Source organism: Cyprinodon tularosa, unplaced genomic scaffold, assembly GCF_016077235.1.
Source record: "Cyprinodon tularosa strain WSP-4 unplaced genomic scaffold, ASM1607723v1 ctg125, whole genome shotgun sequence".
Lineage (NCBI taxonomy): Eukaryota > Metazoa > Chordata > Actinopteri > Cyprinodontiformes > Cyprinodontidae > Cyprinodon > Cyprinodon tularosa.
The window spans coordinates 248,743-260,708 of record NW_024038059.1 but is presented as its reverse complement, the minus strand read 5'-3'; the positions used below and the strand labels follow the sequence as shown (position 1 = coordinate 260,708).

Genomic DNA, 11,966 nt, shown 5'->3' with positions numbered 1-11,966 from the left:
GACAACCCTAGTGTATATACATTTTGAGGTGGTTATTTGGAGCTGAACCTAAAGATCAAAAGTGGAAACCTTCACAGGTTTTCTTTTGCTGGAGTTTCATTTTGCCTGTTTCCTGCATTTTGTTTCTTTAAGTCCATGGGCAAGAGGCAGGATAAACCCTGGACAGGTCCCCAGTCTGTCACAGGGTTACCCACAGAAACACAAAGACAAACAACCATGCACACACACACACACACACACTCACCCCAAAAGACAATTTAGAGATGTCAATGGACCTAACAGTCATGTTTTTGGACTGGATGAAGAAAGCCCGGAACCTTCATGCAGCAATGCAGAATTTTACTTGGGAAACTGTCCATCCTTCTACTCCATAATAACACGCTATTTTGGTTTATTTTTATCTCTTAAATGTCTAGAAGCTAACAAAGTGTAAATAATTTTTCAGGGACCATTATCGGCATGTGAATATGTGTTTGTAGTTAGATGTGTTTGAGCTAGAAAAGGGTTATGAATGTTTGCTCAGAAGCTGAAAAGAAACACCCAGGAATCTTTTAAAATAGCTTAAAGCAGATTTGAATGAGGTATATTTATAAAACAGCAGTTTCATGCTATTTCATCACTTGAGGCTGTAGTAGAAAGAATAAGCTGAGAGAGAGATGCAGGCAGCTGCACGTAAGGTATCTGGACAACAAGAGTGGGTAGGACTCTGAATTCCCCTATACTGCAATCAAGCCACTATCACCATCTGCACACCATTTTAAAATCATCAGTTCTGACTCTCCCTGAAAACATGGCCATGACCCCAGACATGCTCCACTTGCTAAATGAGCTTTTTCTGACATCTGCATACCCTGAAATGGCTGAATATGGGGAATCTGAGCCAGAATGGCTGACATCACGCAGCAGGGAGGAGGGTACACTAATCTTAATATTTGCAGCAAGAGATGACACATGCTCATGTATATAAACATTTTTTAAGAGCACTTTTTTAGTACTACAGTAATAAACACATTTACACATTTCAGATGAAGGATCAAATATTTTAGGTGGTGAAAATTCTGTCCGCCTTTGCGTTTCTCGACAAGAACGCAGACCGCTGTCAGGACACAGGATGAGTTTTTCAAATATTTAATGAAATAAAATGACTTATAAGAATAAAGATAGTAAAATGAAAGGTTTCAAAAGAGATAGTGTAGGCAAGAAAAACCCCCCAAAAAACAAGAAGCATGGCATATGGTACCTATTATTACCAGAGGAGAAATTGGAGCAAACAGGGGAAAAAAAAATGAGCAGAAACCTACCATGAAAGAAGATTCAAGTAATTAAGTAATAGAAAAAACAATACACAAAAAAGAAAAGACCTGGCAAAAAATAAACCAACAAAACGTATGTCAAACCCCAAATGACAAAAATACTAGAATGTGGTGATCCTGACCAAAACCTAGCATTTATTTATTTATTTATTTATTTATTTATTTATTTATTTATTTATTTATTTATTTATTTATGTATTTATTTATTTATTTATTTATCCTTTAACATAAGTTTGAATAGATCCTATATCTTTTGAAAACACCCTATGCAGAGTATATGCAACCTGATCAATCTAGAATAAATCTCACCTGTTCTTGGATGTTTTCTTTCCCATTTTGTGGGTGGAATTGTGAACAGTCCTAATAAATTTTGCCAGTTGTGAACCAGCCCTTCATGAGTGTACTTTAAAACAAAAGAGAGATTTACAGTATATGTGGACATGCAAATCCACAAAAGAACGTTTTCATTAGAGGAAAAGGACGCTATTATAGTGATCTTGCCAGTATATCTGAGATGTCTGCAGGGCAGGGCTGCAGATAAGCTAGCACTATCTGGCAGATTTTGTGAACTTTTACTGAGCTGATAGACTCTAACTAAGTGTCAAACATTTATTTAATCAGCTCATTTTTTTCATTTTTAATCAGACTTTTTCCCATTACAGATTGACTTTCTTGATTAATTGTCCTGCATTTATATACAATTAAGGATACATTTTATATATCGGAGCATATTAACATTTTACATCAAAACCTGTCAACACCAACGTTGTCTTTTGAGAGACTTTGTAAGGTACATTTTACTAAATTAAACCACCTTTTATACTTAACACTCAACTAATCATCTCTTATTAAAAATCAGAAAAATGATGCAAGCAATATCCCTAAATTAGTCTAAAAAAAGTCATGATCAAAGAATCCAGCTCTGATTAAGCCTAACATGCTCAATAGCATTATGTTTGGGAGATTAAATAAAATTGAAAAGGTGCTTGTGTAAGATAGAAAGGGGGCAGGGAACATACTAAAAAAGGAAAAGTATTTAATAAAACAAGGAAGTGTTTTATGAAAACAAGGAAGAGAACCAAACATCTCTATGAAATACGGAAGAGAACCAGCATTTCTATAGCATTCCAGAGACATGGATAACAATGTGTGATGACATAAAAGCTAAATATAGGTTTCAGGTTGTCTTCAAGATCAGGATGTTTGAGGCTTCACTCTTAAGCGGAGGGGCATGAGAGTTAGACCTCATTGCTTTGCTGAAGAGACATTTTAAGGAAGACAGGAATACTAAATGCAGAAGAAGATGGAGCTTTGTTTTTGCTTTTATTTATCTTTTGCTGTTCTTTTACTTCAGTTTTCCTGCAGTGAATCCATACAAGAGGCGAAGTCAGGCTCAGCGGACATCATTATTGGTGGATTATTCCCAATTCATGAAAGCGTAAATGCTATGGGACAATGTAACAGGTAATTCTTTACTTCTCTTAAACAATACTGCTGTATCATTACAGATTTGTAAACACTGTAAATGCATTTTTTCATCAGGTTCAGTGTCGGCCGGCTGGCTCAGTCTCTGATGATGGTGCATGCAATAGAGCAGATAAACCAGAAGAAGGAGTTAGGGGATATCAAACTGGGATATCACATATTGGACTCCTGCGCTGATGTCACCACAGCTTTAAAAAACTCTCTCCACTTCATGCAGCTTAACAGTGAGTTCTCTTGACACCAGACTGAACATACTTAAATTACAAAAACAGTCATTTTAATTACTGATTATTTGCAGTCATTTACAAATTAGCTTAATTATGCACTACAAAGCACATGACATAATGTCTCCGGTTGATGATTTTGATTGTATACCAAAGATGTAACTGCTATTTATGTTGCATATACCGACTTTCCTCCACTTATCAAAGAAGTGATAGGCCCATGAAGAAAACCCATATACACTATATTGCCAAAAGTATTTGCTCACCTGCCTTGACTCACATATGAGCTTAAGTGACATCCCGTTCCTAATCCATAGGGTTCAATATGACATCGGTCCACCCTTTGCAGCTAGAACAGCTTCAACTCTTCTGGGAAGGCTGTCCACAAGGTTTAGGAGTGTGTTTATGGGAATTTTTGACCATTCTTCCAGAAGCGCATTTGTGAGGTTGCACACTGATGTTGGACGAGAAGGCCTGGCTCTCAGTCTCCGCTCTAATTCATCCCAAAGGTGTTCTATCGGGTTGAGGTCAGGACTCTGTGCAGGCCAGTCAAGTTCATCCACACCAGACTCTGTCATCCATGTCTTTATGGACCTTGCTTTGTGCACTGGTGCACAGTCATGTTGGAAGAGGAAGGGGCCAGCTCCAAACTGTTCCCACAAAGTTGGGAGCATGGAATTGTCCAAAATGTCTTGGTATGCTGAAGCATTCAGAGTTCCTTTCACTGGAACTAAGGGGCCAAGCCCAGCTCCTGAAAAACAACCCCACACCATAATCCCCCCTCCACCAAACTTTACACTTGGCACAATGCAGTCAGACAAGTACCGTTCTCCTGGCAACCGCCAAACCCAGACCCGTCCATCAGATTGCCAGATGGAGAAGCGCGATTCGTCACTCCAGAGAACGCGTCTCCACTGCTCTAGAGTCCAGTGGCGGCGTGCTTTACACCACCGCATCCGACGCTTTGCATTGCACTTGGTGATGTATGGCTTGGATGCAGCTGCTCGACCATGGAAACCCATTCCATGAAGCTCTCTGCGCACTGTTCTTGAGCTAATCTGAAGGCCACATTAAGTTTGGAGGTCTGTAGTGATTGACTCTGCAGAAAGTTGGCGACCTCTTCGCACTATGCGCGTCAGCATCCGCTGACCCCGCTCCGTCAGTTTACGTGGCCTACCACTTCGTGGCTGAGTTGCTGTCGTTCCCAAACACTTCCATTTTCTTATAATACAGCTGACAGTTGACTGTGGAATATTTAGGAGCGAGGAAATTTCACGACTGGATTTGTTGCACAGGTGGCATCCTATCACAGTTCCACGCTGGAATTCACTGAGCTCCTGAGAGCGACCCATTCTTTCACAAATGTTTGTAAAAACAGTCTGCATGCCTAGGTGCTTGAATTTATACACCTGTGGCCATGGAAGTGATTGGAACACCTGATTCCAATAATTTGGATGGGTGAGCAAATACTTTTGGCAATATAGTGTATATCCTCACCTTCTCGAGCAGTAAGATCTGGGATCTAATGGAGTTCCTATTTCAGAAGGGAAATTCGGTCTTATCAGAAAGATCTAAGTTTTCCCTGGCATGGCCTCCTAGTGGCATGTGCCCTGAAAACATGAAAAGGGAGGTGCCCATGAGGTGGCATCCTGTTCAGACATCTCATAGAGGATATCAGCAGCTTCTATCTTCTCTCTTATGATCCATATCTCATGACCACATAAAGCTTGGGTTTGAAATGTGGACAGACCAGAAAATCAGGAGCTTCCTTTTTTGAGTCAGCTCTTTCTTTATTGTTGCAGACCGGAGAAGTGAGCACATTACTACTGTGGAGAACCTAGTTTATTTTCCCAATAAATTCTAGAGTCAAAAAATATTCCAGTATGCTGTTTGAGACAGAGACTGACCTTCTTTTCATGTTTTTCCCCCACAGAAAGTTCAAACACAGATAAGAAACAACAGTTAAGCCCACCAGTGAAGGCCGTCATAGGTGATTACTACTCAGAGATTTCTATAGCAGTCACACGGCAACTGAACTTGGAGGAAATCCCCCAGGTATGCTAAAAACTGTCAATTCCCTCAATTATTCTGGAAAATACTGTAAGGAAGCATATCTTTGGGAAAAAAACAAAAGTTGAGTTTAATCTTGCTGACTATACTCTACATCAGTGAATTTTCTGACTTAATACTTAGTTTTCTTGGCAAAAGAGCATCCATGGGAGAGTTTAGGGAATCAATGTTTCTTAAAAATAAGACAAACCCTTTTTACATTAATCTGGAAAAATTGTGATGTTGTCCAATATTAGGGGAAAATATCAAGTGGACAGAAAATACAAAAATAGAAATTTTGTTGAGGTTTGAATTCAGTTTTTCTCTAGTGTAAAATTAAGAGCGTTGCTGCAATAGAATGTCTTTCTGAAAGTCCATCAGTGGTTTAGTCGTCTGAAGCAACTTGCAGGCACTGATGGAAATATAAATTGCTTGATTTTCTTGCAAATTTTAAAACAAAAGCAGGCGAAGGCACTGTTTTTTTGTTGTCCTTATTGTCATAGTAAAACAGGTTTTTGATTTGTTTGCACAGATAAGCTACGGTTCGACATCTGGTTTCTTAAGTGATAAAACTCGCTTCCCAAGTTTTCTGAGGACCGTACCACAGGACGATCACCAAGCTCATGCCATCATTGAAATTCTGATGGAACACAACTGGAACTGGGTTGGAATTGTAGCAACCGACAGCGAATATGGTCGCTACGCAGTCGAACGTCTCCAACATCACGCAGCCAGTCATGACATCTGCTTTGCATACATTCATTTTTTACCAGAGTTTCTTGTGGACAAAGACCTCAAAGAAAGCATCGGTGAAACAGTCAAAAGCATTGTTGAAAACAAAAATGTCTCAGTCATCGTGTCATTCGCAAAACCCGACCACATGATGTATATTTTCAACAATGTTCTCAGGCATCAAAGAGGTAAAAAGAAAATCTGGATAGCCAGTGATAACTGGTCCCAGTCAGTTAGCTGTCTAAATACAACAAGATGGAGTTTGAGAGATGTTGGAACCGTCTTTGGGATAACCCTGAAATCTGGAAACACATCCAGGTTTGAAAGGTTTCTCAGGAATATTGACAAAAACCCGGATATGTACCAGAACAATTCATTTTTGACTGCATATTTAAGTATGACTGATGACCATGTCAGTGGCTCAAATATGTCTAGACAAATACAACGGCTAATCCACATGACATATCCATATGCTGTGTTCAGTATTGAGCTGGCAGTCAATGCAATCGCTCAGGCTGTTAAAAACCTCTGCAACAACAACAGGACCTGTGCATCCCAACTGAAACCCAGACAGGTATGCACGTAAACACACACACATAATGTGACACAACATGAGTGCACAATGTTTGTATGTATGCTACTATAATAGTATAGGGAGCTTTATATATTGATGACTCTTAAACTCTTTCACATTTTGTCAAATTAGATGTAAAAAAATGAAAGTAGTGGAAGGAAAAAGAAAAAAAGGAAAATTTTATAAGTGAGGCTTTCAGTTCTATTCTATTTCCTGAATCACTCTTTAGTGGCACCGGTTTTTACTATATCTACATCTTTACGTCTTTCCTTTTTTTAAAAAGGTATTCTTCCAGGATTGAACAGTGCATTTTTCCAAATTTCAAATCACTTGAAAATACAGTTAATTTTCTTTTACTTTTCAATAACCCTCTACTTTTTCTTGATCAGTTAAAATATAAATACAAAACATACAAATTTGTGCTTCCATATATATGAAAACATTTTCCAGAACTTATGTAGAGCAGGTCGGACAGGTCTCATTGAAAAATTTGAAACTTGCTTGCTACTTAGTCATAGCTTTTTATCCTTTATCATTTCAGTTAAGAGACGCTTTGGGAAGTACAGAGTTCTCCATAGATGGCAAAAAATATTCATTCAATAAAGACTGCGATGTTGACTCGGGGTATGATATTATCCTGTGGAGGTACACCTCACCAAGAACTGTGGATATGAACTACAAAGTAGCCCATTATGACATACAACAGGAGAAACTGATGTTTGACCCGAACATCGAAAGTTTGTTTCATCAGACTGTAAGTAATTCCCTTCTTTTCATGGGTTATATTCTCTTTATATTTTTCTCTTTTATTGGTGTGAAATATTTCAAATTCACTGCATAGCAATGTGCATTCCCCTTTTTCATCACTTAATCACATTAACTTGCAGTATTAAAATAAATAAATGGCTCTTTATAAATCTTTTAAATGATTTTGATGTTAAATGAATATGGTAATGAAAATGACTAGAAATAATTTCAAATTAAATAATACTTTCCATTTAATAATGTTGTGAATGATATATGTTTACAGATGTCATCACCCTCTATTAGATTCTCTTATTTTAATACATATTTCTTTTCATTTTGACAACTGAGAAAGCATCCCTTCATATGTTTTTGCTCATTTAAAGTAATTATTGAGCCTTTAAATGAGAATAGGAAGGGAACAAAACTGTTTGCTCTTTTGATTTATATAATCTCACCACTCTGCCCCTGATTTTAAACAAGTGAAGGGTAAATTATTTTGTACACAGTTTTTTTCTTGTGATAAAAAAATAGTGAAGGATAATATGAACCATACTGCTGTTTTTGTATAAGCAACATTTCAATAAATATCCACCTGAAAGTATTGTATGTCAAAACTGACACAACAAATCTCCATTATTAAGTAATTGTGCCCTTGGTTCTGTCATATAGCAGGCCAGCCACCTTTAATAGCTTTCACTGTCTAATGCATTTTATTTCTAATGCATAAAGCAACTGTTTAAAAGCTGCCTAAACTCCCTACAACTTATAATGTAATTCCATACAACAGGTGATTTAATTTTGCCACCCAAAATAAAAAAAAAAATTATGGTTTATTTTGAATTTGTTGATGCTGTAAAAGAAATATCTGACACTGTTTTAAAAAATGCTTTCTTCCTTCTAGAAAGGTGTAAGCTCAGTGTGTTCAAGATGCAATCCAGGCGAGTGGAAGATCAGACAGCAAGGCCAACCAGTTTGTTGCTTTGAATGTAAAAAGTGCCCTGAAAACCACTATTCAAATGTTACAGGTTTGTATCACATTGAAGTTTGATTTTTTAAAAAGTCAGATCAAAACTAAACAAATCATAAAACCTGTTTTTTTGTGTAACTATTGGTCTAAAAGCCCAAAGTTCTATGTATAACACACATTTTTTTGCTTTGTTTGCAGATGCTTTTCTTTGCTTGCAATGTGATAACACCACCCACTACTCAGAAGAGGGTAGTCAAAGCTGTAAAGTGAAAGAAACTGTCTTCCTAGAGTGGAAAGATATATACCATATTGTGCTTCTGGCTTCTGCTGCACTCGGAGTTGTGCTCACCCTTGTGGTTGGCATCATTTTCCTAGCCTCCTGGAATACACCAGTTGTTCGCTCATCTGTTGGCCCCATTGCCCTCCTCCTCCTCTTTTCAATTCTGCTGACATTTGGAAGTGTGGTAATATTTGGTGGCAAACCCAATGACTGGCAGTGCAAAACTCGACAGGTGTTGTTTGGTTTAAGTTTTACTTTGTCCGTCTCCTGCATCTTGGTCAAGTCATTTAAAATCATCTTGGCCTTTGAGTTTGACCCAGTAATACAAGACAGACTGGATAAGCTCTACAAGCCTTACCTCATTATTCCATTTTGCATGTTAGGTCAGGTGGTGATCTGCACAGTTTGGCTGGTCTATATGCCCCCAATACCAATGGAGGCTTATAATATTCCAAAAACAGTTGTCTTGAAATGTAATGAGAGGTTATTTCCAGCGTTCGGGGCCATGTTGGCTTACATTGGCCTTTTAGCAATCATCTGCTTTATTATTGCTTTTAAAGGGAGAAAGTTGCCTGAGAGTTACAATGAAGCTAAATTCATCACCTTTTCCATGCTGATTTATCTTATTGCCTGGATCATCTTTGGTCCAGTTTATAAGAATATCACAGGCAGGTACCATTCTGCTATTGAAATGACCGTCATCCTCATCTCAGCCTACGGCATCTTATTCTGCCTGTTCTTAACAAAATGCTACATCATCCTATGCAGACGGAGTGAAAATACAACAAAGTCGTTTCGTGCGGATGTTACGAAATTTGCCATGGGAAAAGATTCAATTCTGGACAAAAAATGGCCAAAAGATTCCAGTGGAATCTTTAATGAAGGCCTATCATTGGAGTCGCTGCCAAGCCCAGAACCATTGAATCCTGTGGAAGATCGGCGAGAGTCGATAAACTCCATTATGAAACCATCCTACGATGATCCCCTCCAAGATTCTCAGCCATCCTTGCTAGATTATAACCCTTAGTGATATAAAAGCTTTTCAGCTTGGGCATAGAAATGATATGGAAAATTGTACAACTAAAGCAAATTGTGTTGGACATTTATTTGAGAATTACGTGATAACCATGTTTGCTAAATTTTCATGATCAAATATTGGACAAAATATGTTCCTTGTCAATGACTGATGACACATAATCTCAATGAATACTTTATTCACCTTAATTTCTAAGAGAATGTAAAGTGACTTCCTCAACTGTTAACTAAAGTAGAATCTTTGATGATGAAAATCGCTTTGTACAGCGCATTGTAGGTGAGAGCATTTAACATGTAAGTGTTGAGCAATCTAGTATCAAAAACATTCAATTTTCTCCACAATGACATGAACAATGTGGCCAATAAATCTATTTGAATATATTGCTATGTTATATTTTTAAGGAATTGTGAAAAGTTTACAAGGCACATTAATGTTTCATTGAGAGATAATCTTCCATAATTAACCCTTTACAATACACTATAGACCTCAAAAATGATTACTGATTATATCTTACTGTTACTCTGATAAACAGCTGCTGTAGCTTTACCAAAGGCTTAATGTATGTATAATTATTTAAAGAAAGAAATCTGTTAAAGACATCTGTTGAAGAAAAGATTGTGATTATCTTTTAAGTAAAAATATAAAAAAGGGTGGCAGCAAAATACACTTTGAACTAATTTTCTGTTTTTCTTTTTATTTATTTTTTTATTTCCTGTTTGGAATCAGTGAGGATTACAAATTATATTTATTTGGTAAAAATTGTCTTAATACCTCCCACGAGTTTGGAAGTTTAGCTTTTTATTTTCTTGTTTACATTGCATGAAATACTGTACGAAGTTTCATATACTTTAAACACTGCAATTATCCTTTACAAGTTTTGTTTCTTTTATCAATTTAGCCTATTCATACTGTCAGATCTGCTGCAGCTAATGCTGCCTTGTGGTATGGTAACGTTGATTTGTTCCATCACATTGCATTCAAGAGCTTTTGTCATGATTGTAGAAAAACCTGTCCTGTCCTGCTACTTGGGCAAGACAGTAATGGACTTCCTAATTTATCAAATGTATCGACTGACCTCTAGCAATCATCTGATAACATTAAATGATAACAGCGATTTTTTTTAAATGTACGTCATAGCATTGTGTAAGCAACAAACACAACTGGAGAGGATGTTTAACTATGCAGTATTCACCATAAAGAATAGTTTTGCTGCTCAGCAAAACTCAGCAACTCTGGTATCATAAAATGTTTCCAACTTGCCATTGGAAGTTACGACATGAGTGGACATATCGGTTTTTGGTATTTGCCATAATTACGACCCCAGATGAAGGCAGCATAAGTCAGCTTCTTAGGCCACACACCTTTTTTGGTTTCAACTCATGTAAAACACTTTGAATTGTCTTTAAAATGCACTCTGCTATACAAATAAAATTGTTGTGCCTTTTGCTCACCTTTTCTATTGGACTGAGATCAGAGTGATATTGAACATATTTATGGATCAGTACTTCTATGATCCTCTTGCAGATCTGCTTCTTTTTCTCCTTGAACCCCAGTTGGCCTCGGCAGAAGGCCGCCCACACTGAGCCTGGATCTGCTGGACATTTATTCCTGTTAAAAGGGAGATTTTCCTCTCCACTGTCACTGCACGCATGTTCAGTGTTAGAGACTTTTGTGGAGTCAATGACAATGACATTTCAAGACACAATAGACTGTTTTTTTAGCTAACTTAATTTATGTTATCATCAAAAGACTATAAGCAAATACTTATTTTCAAAACCTTGGTTAAATAGTACTTTTAGTTTGGCTATGGCTCTTGAAAAAATGTAATTGATAAAAATCATGGCTATTTACACTCCCATTAGTCAATGGTTTCTCAAAGAACACCATTATCAGCTCTACAGTCTGCTTATGCACACAGCAACATTGATAGATTAAACTTGTGCCTGGCATTGGATTTCAGTTTAAAATGTTTTTTTTAATACCAAGTAACCAACTGTCCAGGCTCTAAATAACTGAGATAAGACTAATGAGACTTAAGTTTAGAGACTAAAGATATTTAAAGCTTCTAATGGACAGAAACTAAATTCACACATAACTGCACAGAAATATTAATGAATTACACCATAAAGTTCATGTTAAGCCAGATTAGGCAAGAATGATTTCAACAAGACTATATAGCAAGTATAAGTAAATACCACACCCGCTTGCATAATTTAGTTCACTGTCGCAGTTATAATTGTTATACAGATCAACCATCTGGTTGAAGATTACAAGCTTACGTCAATACAAAGTCTTGGTTTCGACTGTTGGTAAATTTCCTTGTACTGTAATTAGCAGAAATAACTGGAATCTTTCCTTTTCACTGTTCCGCCTTTTACAGAAAGTACCTGTAGATCTCATTCTTGGGATTCCATCAGTCCTCAACCCTTAAGCAACCTATAAGGAAGAAGTTAGATTTAGGTGCAAAACAACATCCAGAGCTGGATCCCGAAATATAATAAACTATAAAGGATAAAAAACATACAAGTTTAAAAGACAAAAGAAGGCTTTTCAAAGCAT

At 37.1% G+C, this 11,966-nt stretch overlaps 1 protein-coding gene across 1 annotated transcript; it reads left to right on the top strand.

Annotated features, from left to right (window-relative positions):
- Positions 1–2,516: 2,516 nt before the first annotated feature.
- LOC119777580 (G-protein coupled receptor family C group 6 member A-like) lies at positions 2,517–10,863 on the top strand. The gene is made up of 7 exons (XM_038276512.1): positions 2,517–2,777; positions 2,856–3,022; positions 4,956–5,077; positions 5,604–6,377; positions 6,919–7,131; positions 8,026–8,149; positions 8,290–10,863. The coding sequence occupies exons 1-7, from the start codon at positions 2,605–2,607 to the stop codon at positions 9,396–9,398; spliced, it is 2,682 nt and encodes an 893-aa protein (XP_038132440.1). The 5' UTR covers positions 2,517–2,604; the 3' UTR covers positions 9,399–10,863.
- Positions 10,864–11,966: the final 1,103 nt, after the last annotated feature.